Source organism: Aethalodelphis obliquidens, unplaced genomic scaffold, assembly GCF_003676395.1.
Source record: "Aethalodelphis obliquidens isolate GAN/ISIS:26980383/991018 unplaced genomic scaffold, ASM367639v1 scaffold37, whole genome shotgun sequence".
NCBI lineage: Eukaryota > Metazoa > Chordata > Mammalia > Artiodactyla > Delphinidae > Aethalodelphis > Aethalodelphis obliquidens.
Genome location: NW_020837981.1, coordinates 11,635,659 through 11,649,734, shown reverse-complemented (window position 1 = coordinate 11,649,734; position 14,076 = coordinate 11,635,659). Strand labels below are relative to the sequence as shown.

The following is a 14,076-nucleotide window of genomic DNA, read 5'->3' as shown; positions in this document are numbered from 1 at the left end:
GGGGGGTGGGGTGGGATGGATGTAAAAAGGGAAATGCAGAGTCTCCTCTGTTGAAAACTCCCTTAGTTCACAAGCCTATTTAATACCTGTGCTATATATGCGGGGAGGAAGGGGGTGGTGGCGGGGAGGAGCATAAATCACACTCCTAAGCAGCCAAAAGACAGTGGTGAACACCCAGTGAAGAATAACCATGAAGTCTTTCCTTCTTGCTTCTGTTAACAGGGAAGAGGGGTTTCATGGAAAGAAATCAGAAGCAGCTACAGAGAAACAGAAATTAGGGTACCCACCTATTGCTCCATTTTACTGCATGAAAGAGGATGTCCTTGCTTATGTGTTTGACGATGTGTGGAGCAAGGTCCTAAGCTGTATGGAGCAGCTGACACGTAGTCACTGGGAGGGATTTGCTTCTGGTAAGGCTCTTTGTGAAAACAATATAAAAAAATAATTGTTTATGCTTTCCAAACCGTAACCAGTCTATTAAATTATATGTTCATTAGTACTAAAGAATCATATTTGTATTTCTCATAGAAACTAACAGATATTTGGAAAGTATCTGGGAATGAGTGCATAAGTAACAAGGCCTACTCTATGATGACTAGATAGAGATTGTGCTTTCTCTTTGAATATAATTATTTGTGAGAAAAAACATGTGCAAATACATTTAAAAAACTGCTTTATTGAAGAATTGATATACAATAAACCAATCATATTTCAAGTGTATTATCTGATAAATTGACCTATGTATACAGCCATGAAACCATGAGACAATCAATACAGTGAATATATCCATTACCCTCAAAGTTAATAACCTTGTAATCCCTCCCTCCTGCCCCTACCTGACCCACCATCCCCAAATGACAAGTTATCTGCTTAAATGGTATCATGTAGTATTTACTCTTCTTTTGTCGGCTTCTTTCCCTCAGTGTGATCATTTTGACAGTCATCCATGTCACTGTGTGTGTCAGTAATTTATTCCTTTTATTGTTGAGTTGTATTCCATTGTTCCACAACTTGTTTATCCATTTATCTGTTGATGGACATTTGGATTGTTTTCATTTTTGGACTATTAATGCTGTTATGAACACTAATGTACAAGAATTTTGACACATATTTCCTTTTCTCTTGGGTAGATTTCTTCAAGTGAAATCGTTGAATTATATGGTTAAATGTATATTTAACTTCTTAAGAACTGTCTGTATTGATTTTCTGTGTTGCACAAAAATTATCACAAACTTAGCAGCTTCAAACAACACACATTTATTATCTCACAGACTTGTGGGTCAGAAGTCCAGGAACAGCCAGCTAGTCATTTACTTAAGATCACACAAGGCTGCAATCAAGGTGTTGGCTAAGGCTGGGTTCTCATGTAGAGGCTCAACTAGGAAAGGATCCACTTCCCCTTTTTGTGTTTTTGGAAGCATCCAGTTTCTTGTAGCTGTAGCAGTCATGGCAGCTTATTTCTCCAAAGCCAGCAAGAAAGACTGAGAGCTAATCTGCTAGCAAGACAGAAACTTATATAACATAATCATGGGGGTGACATCCCATCACTTTTACCATCATCTTTTGATCTGAAGCAAGTCACAGGTCCTGCCCATGCTCAAAGGGAGGGGTTTAAATGAAGGTGTGAACATCAACAGCTGAGAATCATGGTGGGGGGGTGGGGGGTGCACCTTGGAATTTGTCCACTAGTCTTCCCACTGGCCCTTAGTGATTCATGTGCTCCCACAGGCAAAGTACATTCAACTCCCTTCAAAGGTTTCCAAGAGAATCATCTATTACAGCATCAGCTCCAAAGACTTTGAATCAGGTCCTGGTATGAATGAAGTTCCTGGATGTAATACAGGAAGTGAAATTACTGGGGCACAATTCCTTTCCATCTATAAACCTATGAAACTAAAGCTTATATACACAGGTATATAAACATCTAACTATATAATCCAGCCATTCTACTCCTAGAGACAAGTTATTTGACCCCAACACACCCAACATACAATAGTGGGCCAGGAAAAAGATAACCATTATAGACACTCCAGTTAAAAGGCTGGGGTCAGGGAGGTGAGAGTAAAAAAGGGTCCACAGCAATTCTGAAATCCAGCTGTGAAAATACTGGGAGTTCCTTCATTAAGTTTTAATTAAGGCCTGGAAATAATCCTCTCAGCTTTCTGCTCTACCCTCTGAGCTCTTGGTTTTGACCTCTGAGTCATCCTTCCTTTTTCATGAAACATAGCACATGTTTGTAGCTAAGTAATTTTATTAGGCTGCTTCCTGCCAGTAGAATTTTGGGGGTCTGATAGCCTTCCTTTATTTAGAATCTTTTGCCATCTAGAGAGATTGAGAATTTTCAAAATCATCAAGTCCTGGTTTCTTTATGTTTAATAGTTTTTCCCTCAATTTATCTCTCTCATCTCGTGTTTGATTATAAGCAGCAAGAAAAAAATCAGGCCTCACCTTCAACACTTTGACTGGAAATCTCCTTAGCTATACAACCAAGATCATCACTTAAAAGTTCTGCTTTCCATGTGACCACAGGAGACCATTTCACTAAGCTCTCTGCCACAAAATAACAAGCATCTCCCTACTTCCAGTTTCTAATAACATGTTCCTCATTTCCTTCTGAGCCCTCCCCTACAGCTTCCTCCAAATCCAGATTCCTACTAAGTCTGTTCAAGGTAATTTATGTCTTCTCTATCATGCTTCTCAAAGTTCTTCTAGCTTCTACCCATGAACAATCAAAAATGAAATTAAGGAAACAACTCATTTACAATAGCATCAAAAAGAATAAAATACTTAGGAATAAATTGAACCAAGGAAGTGTAAGACTTGTATGCTGAATACTACAAAATGTTATTGAAAGAAAATAGAGAAGACCTAAAGAAATAGAAAGACACCCTCTGTTTATGGATTGGAAGACTAAATATCGTTAAGATGGCAATACTCCCTAAATACATCTACAGATTGAGTATAACCTTATCATAATTCTAACTGCCTTTTTTGTAGAAATGATCCTGAAATTCATACAGAAATGCAAGGTATCCTGAATATCCAAAACAATATTGAAAAAGAACAAATTTGGAGGATTCATACTTCTTGGTTTTAAAACATAATACAAAGCTACAGTAATCAAAACAGTGTGGTACTGGCATAAGAACACATACTGATCCAAGGAATAGAATCAAAAGTCCAGAAATAAATCCACACATCTATGGCCAACTGATTTTCAACAGGGGTGCCAAGACCATTCAATGGGGGAAGAATAGTCTCTTTAAGAAATGGTACTGGCAGGGAATATAGCCAATATTTTATAATAACTATAAATGGGGTATAACCTTTTAAAATTGTGAATCACTATGTTGTACAACTGAAACTTACAGAATATTGTAAATCAACTATATGTCAATCAAAAACAAATTCAGATAGGAAAAAAAAAAGAAATTGTGCTGGCACAACTGGATAGCCACATGGTAAAGAATGAAGTTAGACTCTTACTTCACACCATATACAAAATATCAACTTGAAGTGGATTGAAGGTACACATTTAAGAGCTAAAACTGTAAAACTTAGAAGAAAACATTGGAGTAAATCTTCATGAGCTTGGATTTGGCAGTGGATTCTGAGATATGACACCAAGACCACAAACAACAAAAGAAAAAATAAATAAACTGGACTCCATCAAAATAAAAAACTTTAGGGTGTATCAAAGGACATTATCAAGAAACTGAAAAGACCGCCTACAGAATGGGAGGAAGTGTACGTAAATCATACACCTGATAAGAATCTAGTACTCACAGTCTATAAAGATCTACAACTCGAAAACAAAAGAAAAAAACAACCCAATTTAAAAATGGGAAAATAGGGCTTCCCTGGTGGCACAGTTAAGGATCCGCCTACCAAAGCAGGGGACACGGGTTCGAGCCCCAGTCCAGGAAGATCCCAGATACCGCAGAGCAACTAAACCCATGCACCACAACAGCCTGCGCTCTAGAGCCCACGAGCCACAGCTACTGAAGCCTACATGCCTAGAGCCCATGCTCTGCAACAAGAGAAGCCACCACAATGAGAAGCCCACACACCACAACAAAGAGTAGCCCCCACTTGTCGCAACTAGAGAAAGCCTGTGCGCAGCAACGAAGACCCAATGCAGCCAAAAATAAATAAATAAATTTATTTTTTTTAAAATGGGCAAATAACTCAGACATTTCTCCAAAGAAGATATACAAATAGCCAATAAGCACATGAAAAGATGTTCAACATCATTATTCATTAGGGAAATCAAATCAAAACCAAAACCACAATGAGACACCACTTCAAACCTACTAGGATGGCTGTATTTTTTTTAAAAAAAGAAAAGGACAATAACAACTGTTCATGAGGTTGTGAAACTGGAACCCTCATAAATTGCTGGTGGGAATGTAAAGTGGTACAGCCACTGTGGAAACAGTTTGGCAGTTCCTCAAAAAGTTAAACATAAAATTACCATATGACCTAGCAATTCCACTCAAAGTAATATAATCAAGAGAAATGAAATATATCCACACAAAACCCTGGCATGAATGTTCATAGCAGCATTAGTCATAATAGTCAAAAAGTGGAACCAGGACTTCCCTGGTGGCGCAGTGGTTAAGAATCTGCCTGCCAATGCAGGGGACACGGATTTGAACCCTGGTCTGGGAAGATCCCACGTGCCGCAGAGCAACTAAGCCCAGGCACCACAACTACTGAGCCTGAGCCTTAGAGCCTGCAAGCCACAACTACTGAGGCCGCATGCCACAACTACTGAAGCCCATGTACCTAGAGCCTGTGCTCCACGACAAGAGAAGCCACCGCAATGAGAAGCCTGCGCACTGCAACGAAGAGTAGCCCTGCTCGCCACAACTAGAGAAAGCCCACTCACAGCAATGAAGACCCAATGCAGCCAAAAATAAATAAGTAAAAAAATTTATTTTTTAAAAAAAGTGGAACCAACCTAGATATCCATCAACTGATGAATGGATAAACAAAATTTGGTATTCAAAACAAAATTTGGTATATCCATGTGTTATGGACTGAATTGTGTCCCCCTCAAAATCCATATGTGGAAGCCCTAACCCCCAATGTGACTAGGTTTGGAAATAGGGCCTTTAGGGAGGTAATTAATGTTAATTGAGTCAGAAGGGTGGGACCCTAATCCTATAGGGTTGGTATCCTTGTAAGAAGAGGAAGAGACATCACAGCTCTCTATTTCTGTGTGTGTAAAGAGAAGAAGTCAGGCAAGGACAGAGGGAAAAGGCAGCTGCATAGGAGCCAGGAAGAGAGATCACACTATAAACCAACCCTGACAGCACCTTGATCATGGACTTCCAGCCTCCAGAACTGTGAGAAAATAGATTTCTGTTATTTAAGCCATCCAGTCTGTCATATTTTATGGCAGCTTGAGTAACTAATACATCATGCAATGGAGTATTATTCATATATTAGAAAGAATTAAGGGACTTCCCTGGTGGCACAGTGGTTAAGAATCTGCCTGCCAATGCAGGGGACATGGGTTCGATCCCTGGTCTGGGAAGATCCCACATGCCACAGAGCAACTAAGCCCCTGCGCCACAACTACTGAGCCTGCGCTCTAGAGCCCTTGAGCCACAGCTACTGAAGCCCACATGCCACAACTACTGAAGCCCATGTGCCTAGAGCCCGTGCTCTGCAACAAGAAGGCACCGCAATGAGAAGCCTGCTCACCACAACTAGAGAAAGGCCGCGCACAGCAATGAAGACCCAACGCAGCCAAAAATAAATAAATTATTTTTTAAAGAAAGGAATTAAGTAATGAAGCATCTTAAAACATGGGTGAACCTTGAAAATATTACGTTAAACGAAAGAAGACATACATAAAGGGCCACATGTTGTATGATTCCATTAAGGTGAAATTTCCAGAACAGGCAGGTCCATAGAGAAAGTAGTTTAATTATTGCCAGGGGATGGAGGAAGAGGTGCATTGGGAGGTATGGGGTTTCTTTTTGGAGTGATGGAAATTTTCTGAAATTAGATAGTGGTGGTGCTTACAGAAAGTCATGAATATACTAAAAACCACTTAATTGTATACTGTAAAATGGTTAAAAATGGTGACTCATGTTATGCAAATTTTATCTCATTAAAAAATTTTTTTTTAATTCTTGCAACCTGAGAGATGTCCTCTAAAACTTTTTGTATGTGAGTCTGTTGGTGAGAAATGCTTTCTTTTGATATATGAAAATTTCCTTATTTTTCTTTCATTTCTGCAAGATAGTTGTGTGGTGTACTGAATTTTAGGTGGACACTTTTTCTCTTGGTACATTTTTTTTTTTTAACATTCAGTGTATCTCGTTTATTTTTTAAAAAAATTTTTATCATATTGGAGTATAGTTGGTTAACAATGTTGTGTTAGTTTCAGGTGTACAGCATAGTGATTCAGTTATACATATACATGTATTTCCTTTTTTTCAAATTCTTTTCCCATTTAGGTTATTAGAGTATTGAGCAGAGTTCCCTGTGCTATACAGTAGGTCCTTGTTGGTTACCTATTTTATTTTATTGGAGTATAGTTGCTTTACAATATTGTGTTAGTTTCTACTGTACATACAGCAAAGTGAATCAGCTATACATATACATATATCCCCTCTTTTGGATTTCCTTCTTCATACTTTAAAGATGTTGTCCACCGTCTTCTCACTTGCACAAGAAATCTGATGTCATCCTTTTCTTTGTTCCTGCGTTCATGTATTTTTTCTTTGGCTGCTTTTAAGATTTTTCTCATTTTCACTGGTTTTGAGCAATTTGATTATGATGTGCCTTGATGTAATTTTCTTCATGTTACTTCTGCATGGAGTTTGTTGAGCTTCTTGGATCTGTGGGTTTATTGTCTTCATTGTTTGGAAAGTTTTCAGCCATTATTGCTTCAGATATTTCTTCTGGCGCCCACCATCCCTTAGGACACCAGTTACTCATATATATTAGTCCATTTGCTTACTGATCCCTCAAATGTGATGCTTTAATTAAAGAATTTTCTTCTCTGTGTATTTCAATTTGGATGTTTCCTATTGTGCCTTCAAGTTCATTAATATTTTCTTTTACAATGGTGAATCTGCTGTTAAGCTCATCCAGTGTATTTTTCTACTCATTGTTTTCTGTGAAGTATGATTTAGGTGAATTTTATATCTTCCATGTCTCTTTTTGAAAAAGTGGGATAACTCAAACATATGTGTGAATTCTGGGTTGGTTTCAATGATTGATATTCTTCTCATTGTGAGTTGTATTTTCCTGCATGGTATTCTTTGGGTGCCAGACATGGTGAATTTTATCTTATTGGGAGTTTTTTTTTTTTTTTTTTGTATGTATCTTCTTCGGTTTTTCCTGGGATGCACTTAAGTTACTTGGAAAAAATTTGATCTCTTCTGGTCTTGCTTTTATGATTTGTTATAGACAGGTCATCCAGTCCAACTAATTATCCCCCAGATACTGAGGCAAGATTGTCCTAAGTACTCTGCCCAATGCCCCATTAATTATGAGTTTTTCTAGTATGGCTGGAAGAACCAGGCACTGTTCCCGGTCCCACATGAGCAGCAGGCACTATTCCCTCTAATTCTTTCAGTTGGTTCTCTTTCCTAGCCTCAGGTGGTTTTTTCTCATACATGCAGTGTTCAATACTCCTTTGAGTACTCAAAGGACACCCCACACTCTACAGATATCCTGGGTTCCCTTTCTGTGCATTTTTCTTCTCTGATACTCTGTCCTATGAACCCTAGCAGTCTTGGTCTCTCTGGACTTTCAAATCAGGGAGTCCACCAGGATCTGCCTTTGTTCTCCCTCTTTGTGTCATGTCTTGGAAACTCTTTCAAGGCAGTTGCAGAGCTAGCATCATTTGTTTACTATCTCATGGTTCACTGTCTTTCATTACCTGATGCCCAGTGTCTTAAAAGCTGTTGTTTCACGGATTTATTGGTTGTTTTAAGCAGGAGGGTAAAGCCAGTCCCTGTTGCTCCATCTTGGCTGGAAGCACAAGTCCAGGAAATACATTAAAAAAACCACTTCTATTAAAGTGTATCTAGGGGAGAGACTTCCCTGGTGGTCCAGAGGGTAAGATTCCATGCTCCCAATGCAGGGGGCCCAGGTTCAATACCTGGTCAGGGAACTAGAACCCGCATACATGCCGCAACTAAGAGTCCACATGCCACAACCAAGAAGTCCGCATGTCGCAACTAAGATCCCATGTGCCACAACTAAGACCTGGTGCAGCCAAAATAAATTTTAAAAATATATTTAAAAAATATAAAGCATATCTATATAGAATATTGCAAAATAAATTTACATCAAGCTTGATTAATTTTTTTTTTTTTTTTTTTGCGGTACGCGGGCCTCTCACTGTTGTGGCCTCTCCCGTTGCAGAGCACAGGCTCCGGACGCGTAGGCTCAGCGGCCATGGCTCACAGGCCTAGCCACTCCGCGGTACGTGGGATCTTCCCAGACTGGGGCACGAACCCATGTCCCCTGCATCGGCAGGCAGACTCTCAACCACTGTGCCACCAGGGAAGCCCTTGATTAATTTTTAAAAACTGAGTCGACTTGTATGACCAATGCTCATATCAAGAACAGAACATTACCAACACTTCAGAAGCCCCTTTCATGTTACTAAACTCCTACCCCCCAAAAGTAAACCTATCCTGAGTTACAGCACCACAGATTAGTTTTGCCTGTTTTAAAACTTTTAAGAATGGATTCATATAGTATGTGCCCTTCTGCATTTGGCTTCTTAAACTCAACACTGTTAGATTCAACTGTTTTGAGTGTAACAATAGTTCATTTTCATTGTTATATAGTATTTTATTGTATGAATATATCACATTGTACTGTTGATGGACATTTAGGTAGTTTCCAGTTTATGTCTGCTGGCATATAGTGCTGTTATAAACATTCTTGTATATGTCTTTTGGTGAACATATGTAGTGGGTACATAACAGTGGCACTGCTAGGTCATAGGGTATGCTATTCCCACTTCAGTGGATACTGCCAAATTTTTTTCCAAAGTGGATGCATCTATTTACACTTTCTCCAGTATTGTATGAGCATTCCAGTTGCTCCACATGTTTGCCACAGTTGATACTGTCCATGTGAGTTTTTTTTTTTTTTAAAAGCCACTCTGTTGTATGCATGTTTAAGTTCCCTTTTAAAGCTGGTATTGGAGAAGAGTAGGTCTAAGACCCTTTCAAAACAAACTGCTTTATATTATGTGAGGTTAAGTTTTGGGAGATACAGGACAGATAAAGTCCAGAGACATATCCAAACCCCAATAATAATAAATCCTGGTAATAAAGGAATTACTTCAGTTTTCAGTATCAACCACTGAAAGTTTTCAGAGAAAACTTTCATTTTACCTTTCACAATTTTACCAATGTTAGGCTATGAATTAATATCCTTTTAGTTTATTTTTCCATGCATCCATAAATTTAGGTTATTTCATTGTATAACTATTGTGATTTTGAAACTTAAAGTTTGAAAAAAAGACAATGATCTTATAATGGAGCTGGAAGGTCTCTGACTGGTTTAGTGGGTTGATTGACCTAAAATAGGGATCAGCAAACTTTGTGTATAAAGAGCCAGATGGTAAATGTTTTAGTCTTTGCCAGCCATCCAGTCTCTGTTGCAACTACTCAACTCTGCCCTTGAAAGCAGCCATAAACAATGTGTATATGAGTGGATGTGGCTGCGTATACTACTATATACTCAGTATACATCTTCCCCAAGGACATATATAAGAATATCCATGACAGCATTATATACTGGAAAACATAAACTGGAAACTACCCAAACATCCCTCAACAGCAGAACGTGATATATTCATATGATGGAGTACTATACAGTAATGAGAATAAGCAAATTACTCTTACAGCTTTATTTACAAAAACTGGCAGTGGTAATGGGCATGAGGTTTCACTAGTTGTGTGTGGCTATTTAAATTTTAATTAATTACAATTAGGTAAAATTTAAATTGTTCTCAATCACACCAGCCAAATTTTATTTTTTTTTACTTAAGTATAGTTGATTTACAATGTTGTGTTAATTTCTGCTGTACAGCAGTGATTCAGTTATATACATATGTACATTCTTTTTTAAATATTCTTTTCCATTGTGATTTATCATAGGATATTGAATATAGTTCTCTGTGCTATACAGTAGGACCTTGTTGTTTATCCATTCTATATATAAAAGCTTACATCTGCTCACCCCAACCTCTCACTCCATCCCTCCCCCAGTGCCCTCCCCCCGGTGACCACCAGTCTGTTCTCTATGTCCATGATTCTGTTTCACGGAATCACAAAGGTTCATTTGTGTCACATTTTTAGATTCCACGAATAAGTGATATCATATGGTATTTGTCTTTCTCTTTCTGACTTACTTCACTTGGTATGATAATCTCTAGTTGCACCCGTGTTGCTGCAAATGGCATTATTTCGTTCTTTTTTACAGAGGAGTAGTATTCCGTTGTATATATAATATATACCATGTTTTCTTTATCCATTCATCTGTTAATGGACATTTCGGTTGTTTCCGTGTCTTGGCCATTGTGAATAGTGCTGCTATGAACATAGGGGCATCTTTTTCAATTATAGTTTTGTCCAGATATATGCCCAGGAGTGGGACTGCTGGATCATATGGTAATTCTGTTTTTAGTTTTCTGAGGAACCTTGATACTGTTTTCCAGTGGCCACACCAACTTACATTCCCACCAACAGTGTAGGAGGGTTCTCTTTTCTCCACATCCTCTCCAGCATTTGTTATTTGTAGTCTTTTTAAAAAAAATAAATTTATTTTATTTTATTTTTGGCTGCATTGGGTCTTTGTTGCTGCACGCGGGCTTTCTCTACTTGCGGCAAGCGGGGGCTACTCTTCATTGTGGTGCACGGGCTTCTCATTGCAGTGGCTTCTCTTGTTGCAGAGCACAGGCTCTAGGTGCGTGGGCTTCAGTAGTTGTGGCATGTGGGCTCAGTAGTTGTGGTGCACGGGCTCTAGAGCACAGGCTCAGTAGTTGTGGTGCATGGGCTTAGTTGCTCCGCATGTGGGATCTTCCCAGAACAGCGCTCAAACCCATGTCCCCTGCATTGGCAGGCAGATTCTTACCCACTGCACTACCAGCGAAGCCCCCTGTAGACTTTTTAATGATGGCCATTCTGACTGGTGTGAGGTGGTACCTCATTGTAGTTTTGATTTGCATTTCTCTAATAATTAGCAGTGTTGAGCATCTTTTCACATCTTTTTCATGGCCATCTGTATGTCTTCTTCGGTAAATGTCTGTTTAGGTCTTCTGCCCATTTTTGGATAGGGTTTTGTTGTTGAGTTGTATGAGCTGTTTGTATATTTTGGAAACTAAGCCCTTGTTGGTTGCATCATTTGCAAATATTTTCTCCCATTCTGTAGGTTGTCTTTTCGTTTTGTTTATGGTTTCCTTTGCTGTGCAAAAGCTTGTAAGTTTGATTAGATCCCACACTAGCCATATTTTAAATGCTCTATAGCCACATGTGGCTAGAGGCCACTATACTGGACAGTGCATATGTAGAACATTTCCTTCAATCTCCAAATGTTCTATTAGACAGCTTTGCTCTAGTAATCTTTGCTTTTCCTTCTGCCAGGTACAAACAGGAATCACCAGCCTGGGAAACACTTTAAAATAAATTCATGGTTTAAAGCGTTTTTTTGAACTGTGCAGGTGGTATGAAACTGGGCTGCAAAGCTGTGAAGCCTATCTTGAGATTATGAATTCTCATGAGAGATTTTTTTTCACAGTACTGTTGTTGTGGGTCTGAAGATATTCATGGATAATAGATTCTATTCCTTTGCTCAGATGATGACAGTAATGTTGCAATCACCAGACCAGCTTCAGAAAGCCCCTGTGTGCTGAATGCACCACAACCTTTGGTCTTACCTCGAGTGCCACAGTCTAAGGTGCTGTCCATCACCTCAAATCCGGTAAGTCGCACAGGGGAATGTACTGGAGAACCTAGGACTGTTCTTGTAGACGAAGTTTGCTCAGTTATTTGCCTTAATTGTATCACTATGACTCTTTTCCAGTAAAGTTATGTGTTTATCACAGTAATCCAGTGACTCTTTGCAAAGATAAGTTTAATTTCAGTTTAAAAAATAGCAGCGAATGCACTCATGTCAATGAATTGTACATGTGAAAATGGTTAACACAGTAATATTATGCTATGTATATTCTACCACAATTAAAAAAAATTTAACCTGTTAAAAAATTAATAGAAAATTAGAGTTGATAAGTAATTCTCAATCAGCTCTTTTGAAAAGGCATCTATAAGCTGTGCAATCTAGACTCAACTATACGGTCAACTTAAGTCTGCTTTGGAAAAAATGAAAAATATGAAAAGAGGGACCAATATCAGATCTTCTATGGCCTTAACATTCTGTCCTTTGAATTTCTTTTTGACTTCTTCCCTCTTTTTTCTCTTATCTCAGACTACCTGGTTTTTGTTTTATTTTTAATATTTGAATCTGTTGACATTTTTGCTTTTTGGATGTTTACTAATCATAACCAGATGTAAAAGGCAAATCAAAGGGAGGAGAAAATGGTTTCAAATAAGTCTGTAGACAAGCATATAAAAATGGCCATTTCTTGCAGAAGGTTGATAAGCCTGGTCTCATCCACGTGTAATGATTTATGTAATCCCAGTTCTTACAATGATAGCTTCCCAGTGTTACTTGTAGCAAAAAAAGTGTGGGAGCAGGGGAGGGATAAAAAGAAAAAGGATTCTCATCCTTGGCCCATGCTCATCGAGCCTGGGTTTAGTACCACATCTAGTATTTGCTTTGTTGGTGTACTGGCCAGATATTGTGCAGCTATATTTTAAAAAGGTTATTTAAAAGTAAACTCAGCTTGTGAATCACTATACTGTACACACCTGTAACTTATATAATATGTACACCAACTCTACTTCAATAAAAAACAGTAAATAAAAATAAACTCAGTAAGGCCCATACCTTATCACACTGGAGTATGACCTAGGTAATAATCTAATATTCCTATGATGGTAATAAAATACTTCTACATGTTGAACTGGCCTGGTTATGACCTAGGTAGCCTAAGCCCTGAAAAGTTAACGTACACAGTTCTGGTTGTTAATGACCAAAGGAAGGAGAAGCAATAATCCAAACATTCTTAAGACAAAGTAGGAGGAAAATGCATACTGTGGCAGAGAAGGAGCTGGCCAGAAAGGGCACTTAACTGACTAACTGAGAGAGAAAATAAACAGGACACTAAGGTCGCGGTGGCAGTTAAGATTAAATCCTGCTAACATTAAAATACAATTAACTCCTTCTAATAAAGTCTTCAGAATTTACGTTATTTTTGAGAGCTGACTGCTCCAGGTGTAGTGAAGGAGAAAGCATTAGTTGGTGCAGAGCATAGGATTATGTGATGGTAAAAGAGATAGCATTTACCCCTATTCTCCCCATTTTTGTTCCATATTTTGTTTTCTAGTATAATGTAAATAATAATAATAAAGGTCCTCTCTCCCCTATGAGAGTGACTATTAATTGCTTTCATCTAAGTTGACCAGGCTTCCCCATTTAGAAATGGAGAGGAAAGCACTCTGATCTTGTCATCTTGACAGTGGACTTGGGGCTCCAGCTGGGGTACTGACCAAGATTTACAAAAGTTAAGGCACAGGAGAAAATTGTATAAATGACCTAATTTGGAAATACTAACTTCTGGCAAAGTTGGGAAACCAAGCTGCTATCTTCACCAACCAATGAGTAACACCTTCTTTTGATATGTAGATGAGTCTCTGTCAAGCAGCAAGTGGTCATCAGCCAAATGTGAATGGTCTCTTGGTTCATGGGATGCCTCTACAGCCAAGAAATCTCTCCCTAATGGACAAGCTCCTGTAAGAAGTATAAAACTTTAAGACTATAGAGTTTAAGTAGATCACTGAGAAATAAAAGGAAAGCAAAGTCAGTCAATCAACATGCATGTCTTGAGTACGTACCAAGCAACCAGAGACATCTGGGGACTAAAAACATATAAGGAAAATGGTCTCCACCTTCAAGGAGCTGATAAAA

At 38.5% G+C, this 14,076-nt stretch overlaps 2 protein-coding genes across 8 annotated transcripts in view; one reads left to right on the top strand and one right to left on the bottom strand.

Moving 5' to 3' along the window:
* DNAJC9 (DnaJ heat shock protein family (Hsp40) member C9) overlaps positions 1-14,076 on the bottom strand; it is a 34,138-nt gene that overhangs the window by 4,044 nt on the left and 16,018 nt on the right. Inside the window, exon 5 of one of the 3 annotated variants that reach the window (XM_027129918.1) lies at positions 657-1,828. The exons of 1 other annotated variant lie outside the window; for it this stretch is intronic. In XM_027129918.1, coding sequence (XP_026985719.1) covers positions 1,784-1,828 — 45 coding nt within the window. In that variant the 3' untranslated portion in view covers positions 657-1,783. Of the gene's footprint in view, positions 1-656; positions 1,829-12,106; positions 13,900-14,076 lie in introns of those variants that run through there. One more of the 3 variants, XM_027129919.1, reaches the window with a different exon arrangement.
* FAM149B1 (family with sequence similarity 149 member B1) overlaps positions 1-14,076 on the top strand; it is a 61,064-nt gene that overhangs the window by 39,200 nt on the left and 7,788 nt on the right. For 4 of the 5 annotated variants that reach the window (XM_027129913.1, XM_027129910.1, XM_027129914.1 and 1 more), the window contains 3 exons: positions 223-410; positions 11,846-11,970; positions 13,795-13,901. In XM_027129913.1, coding sequence (XP_026985714.1) covers positions 223-410; positions 11,846-11,970; positions 13,795-13,901 — 420 coding nt within the window. The remainder of the gene's footprint in view (positions 1-222; positions 411-11,845; positions 11,971-13,794; positions 13,902-14,076) is intronic. The other variant, XM_027129911.1, reaches the window with a different exon arrangement.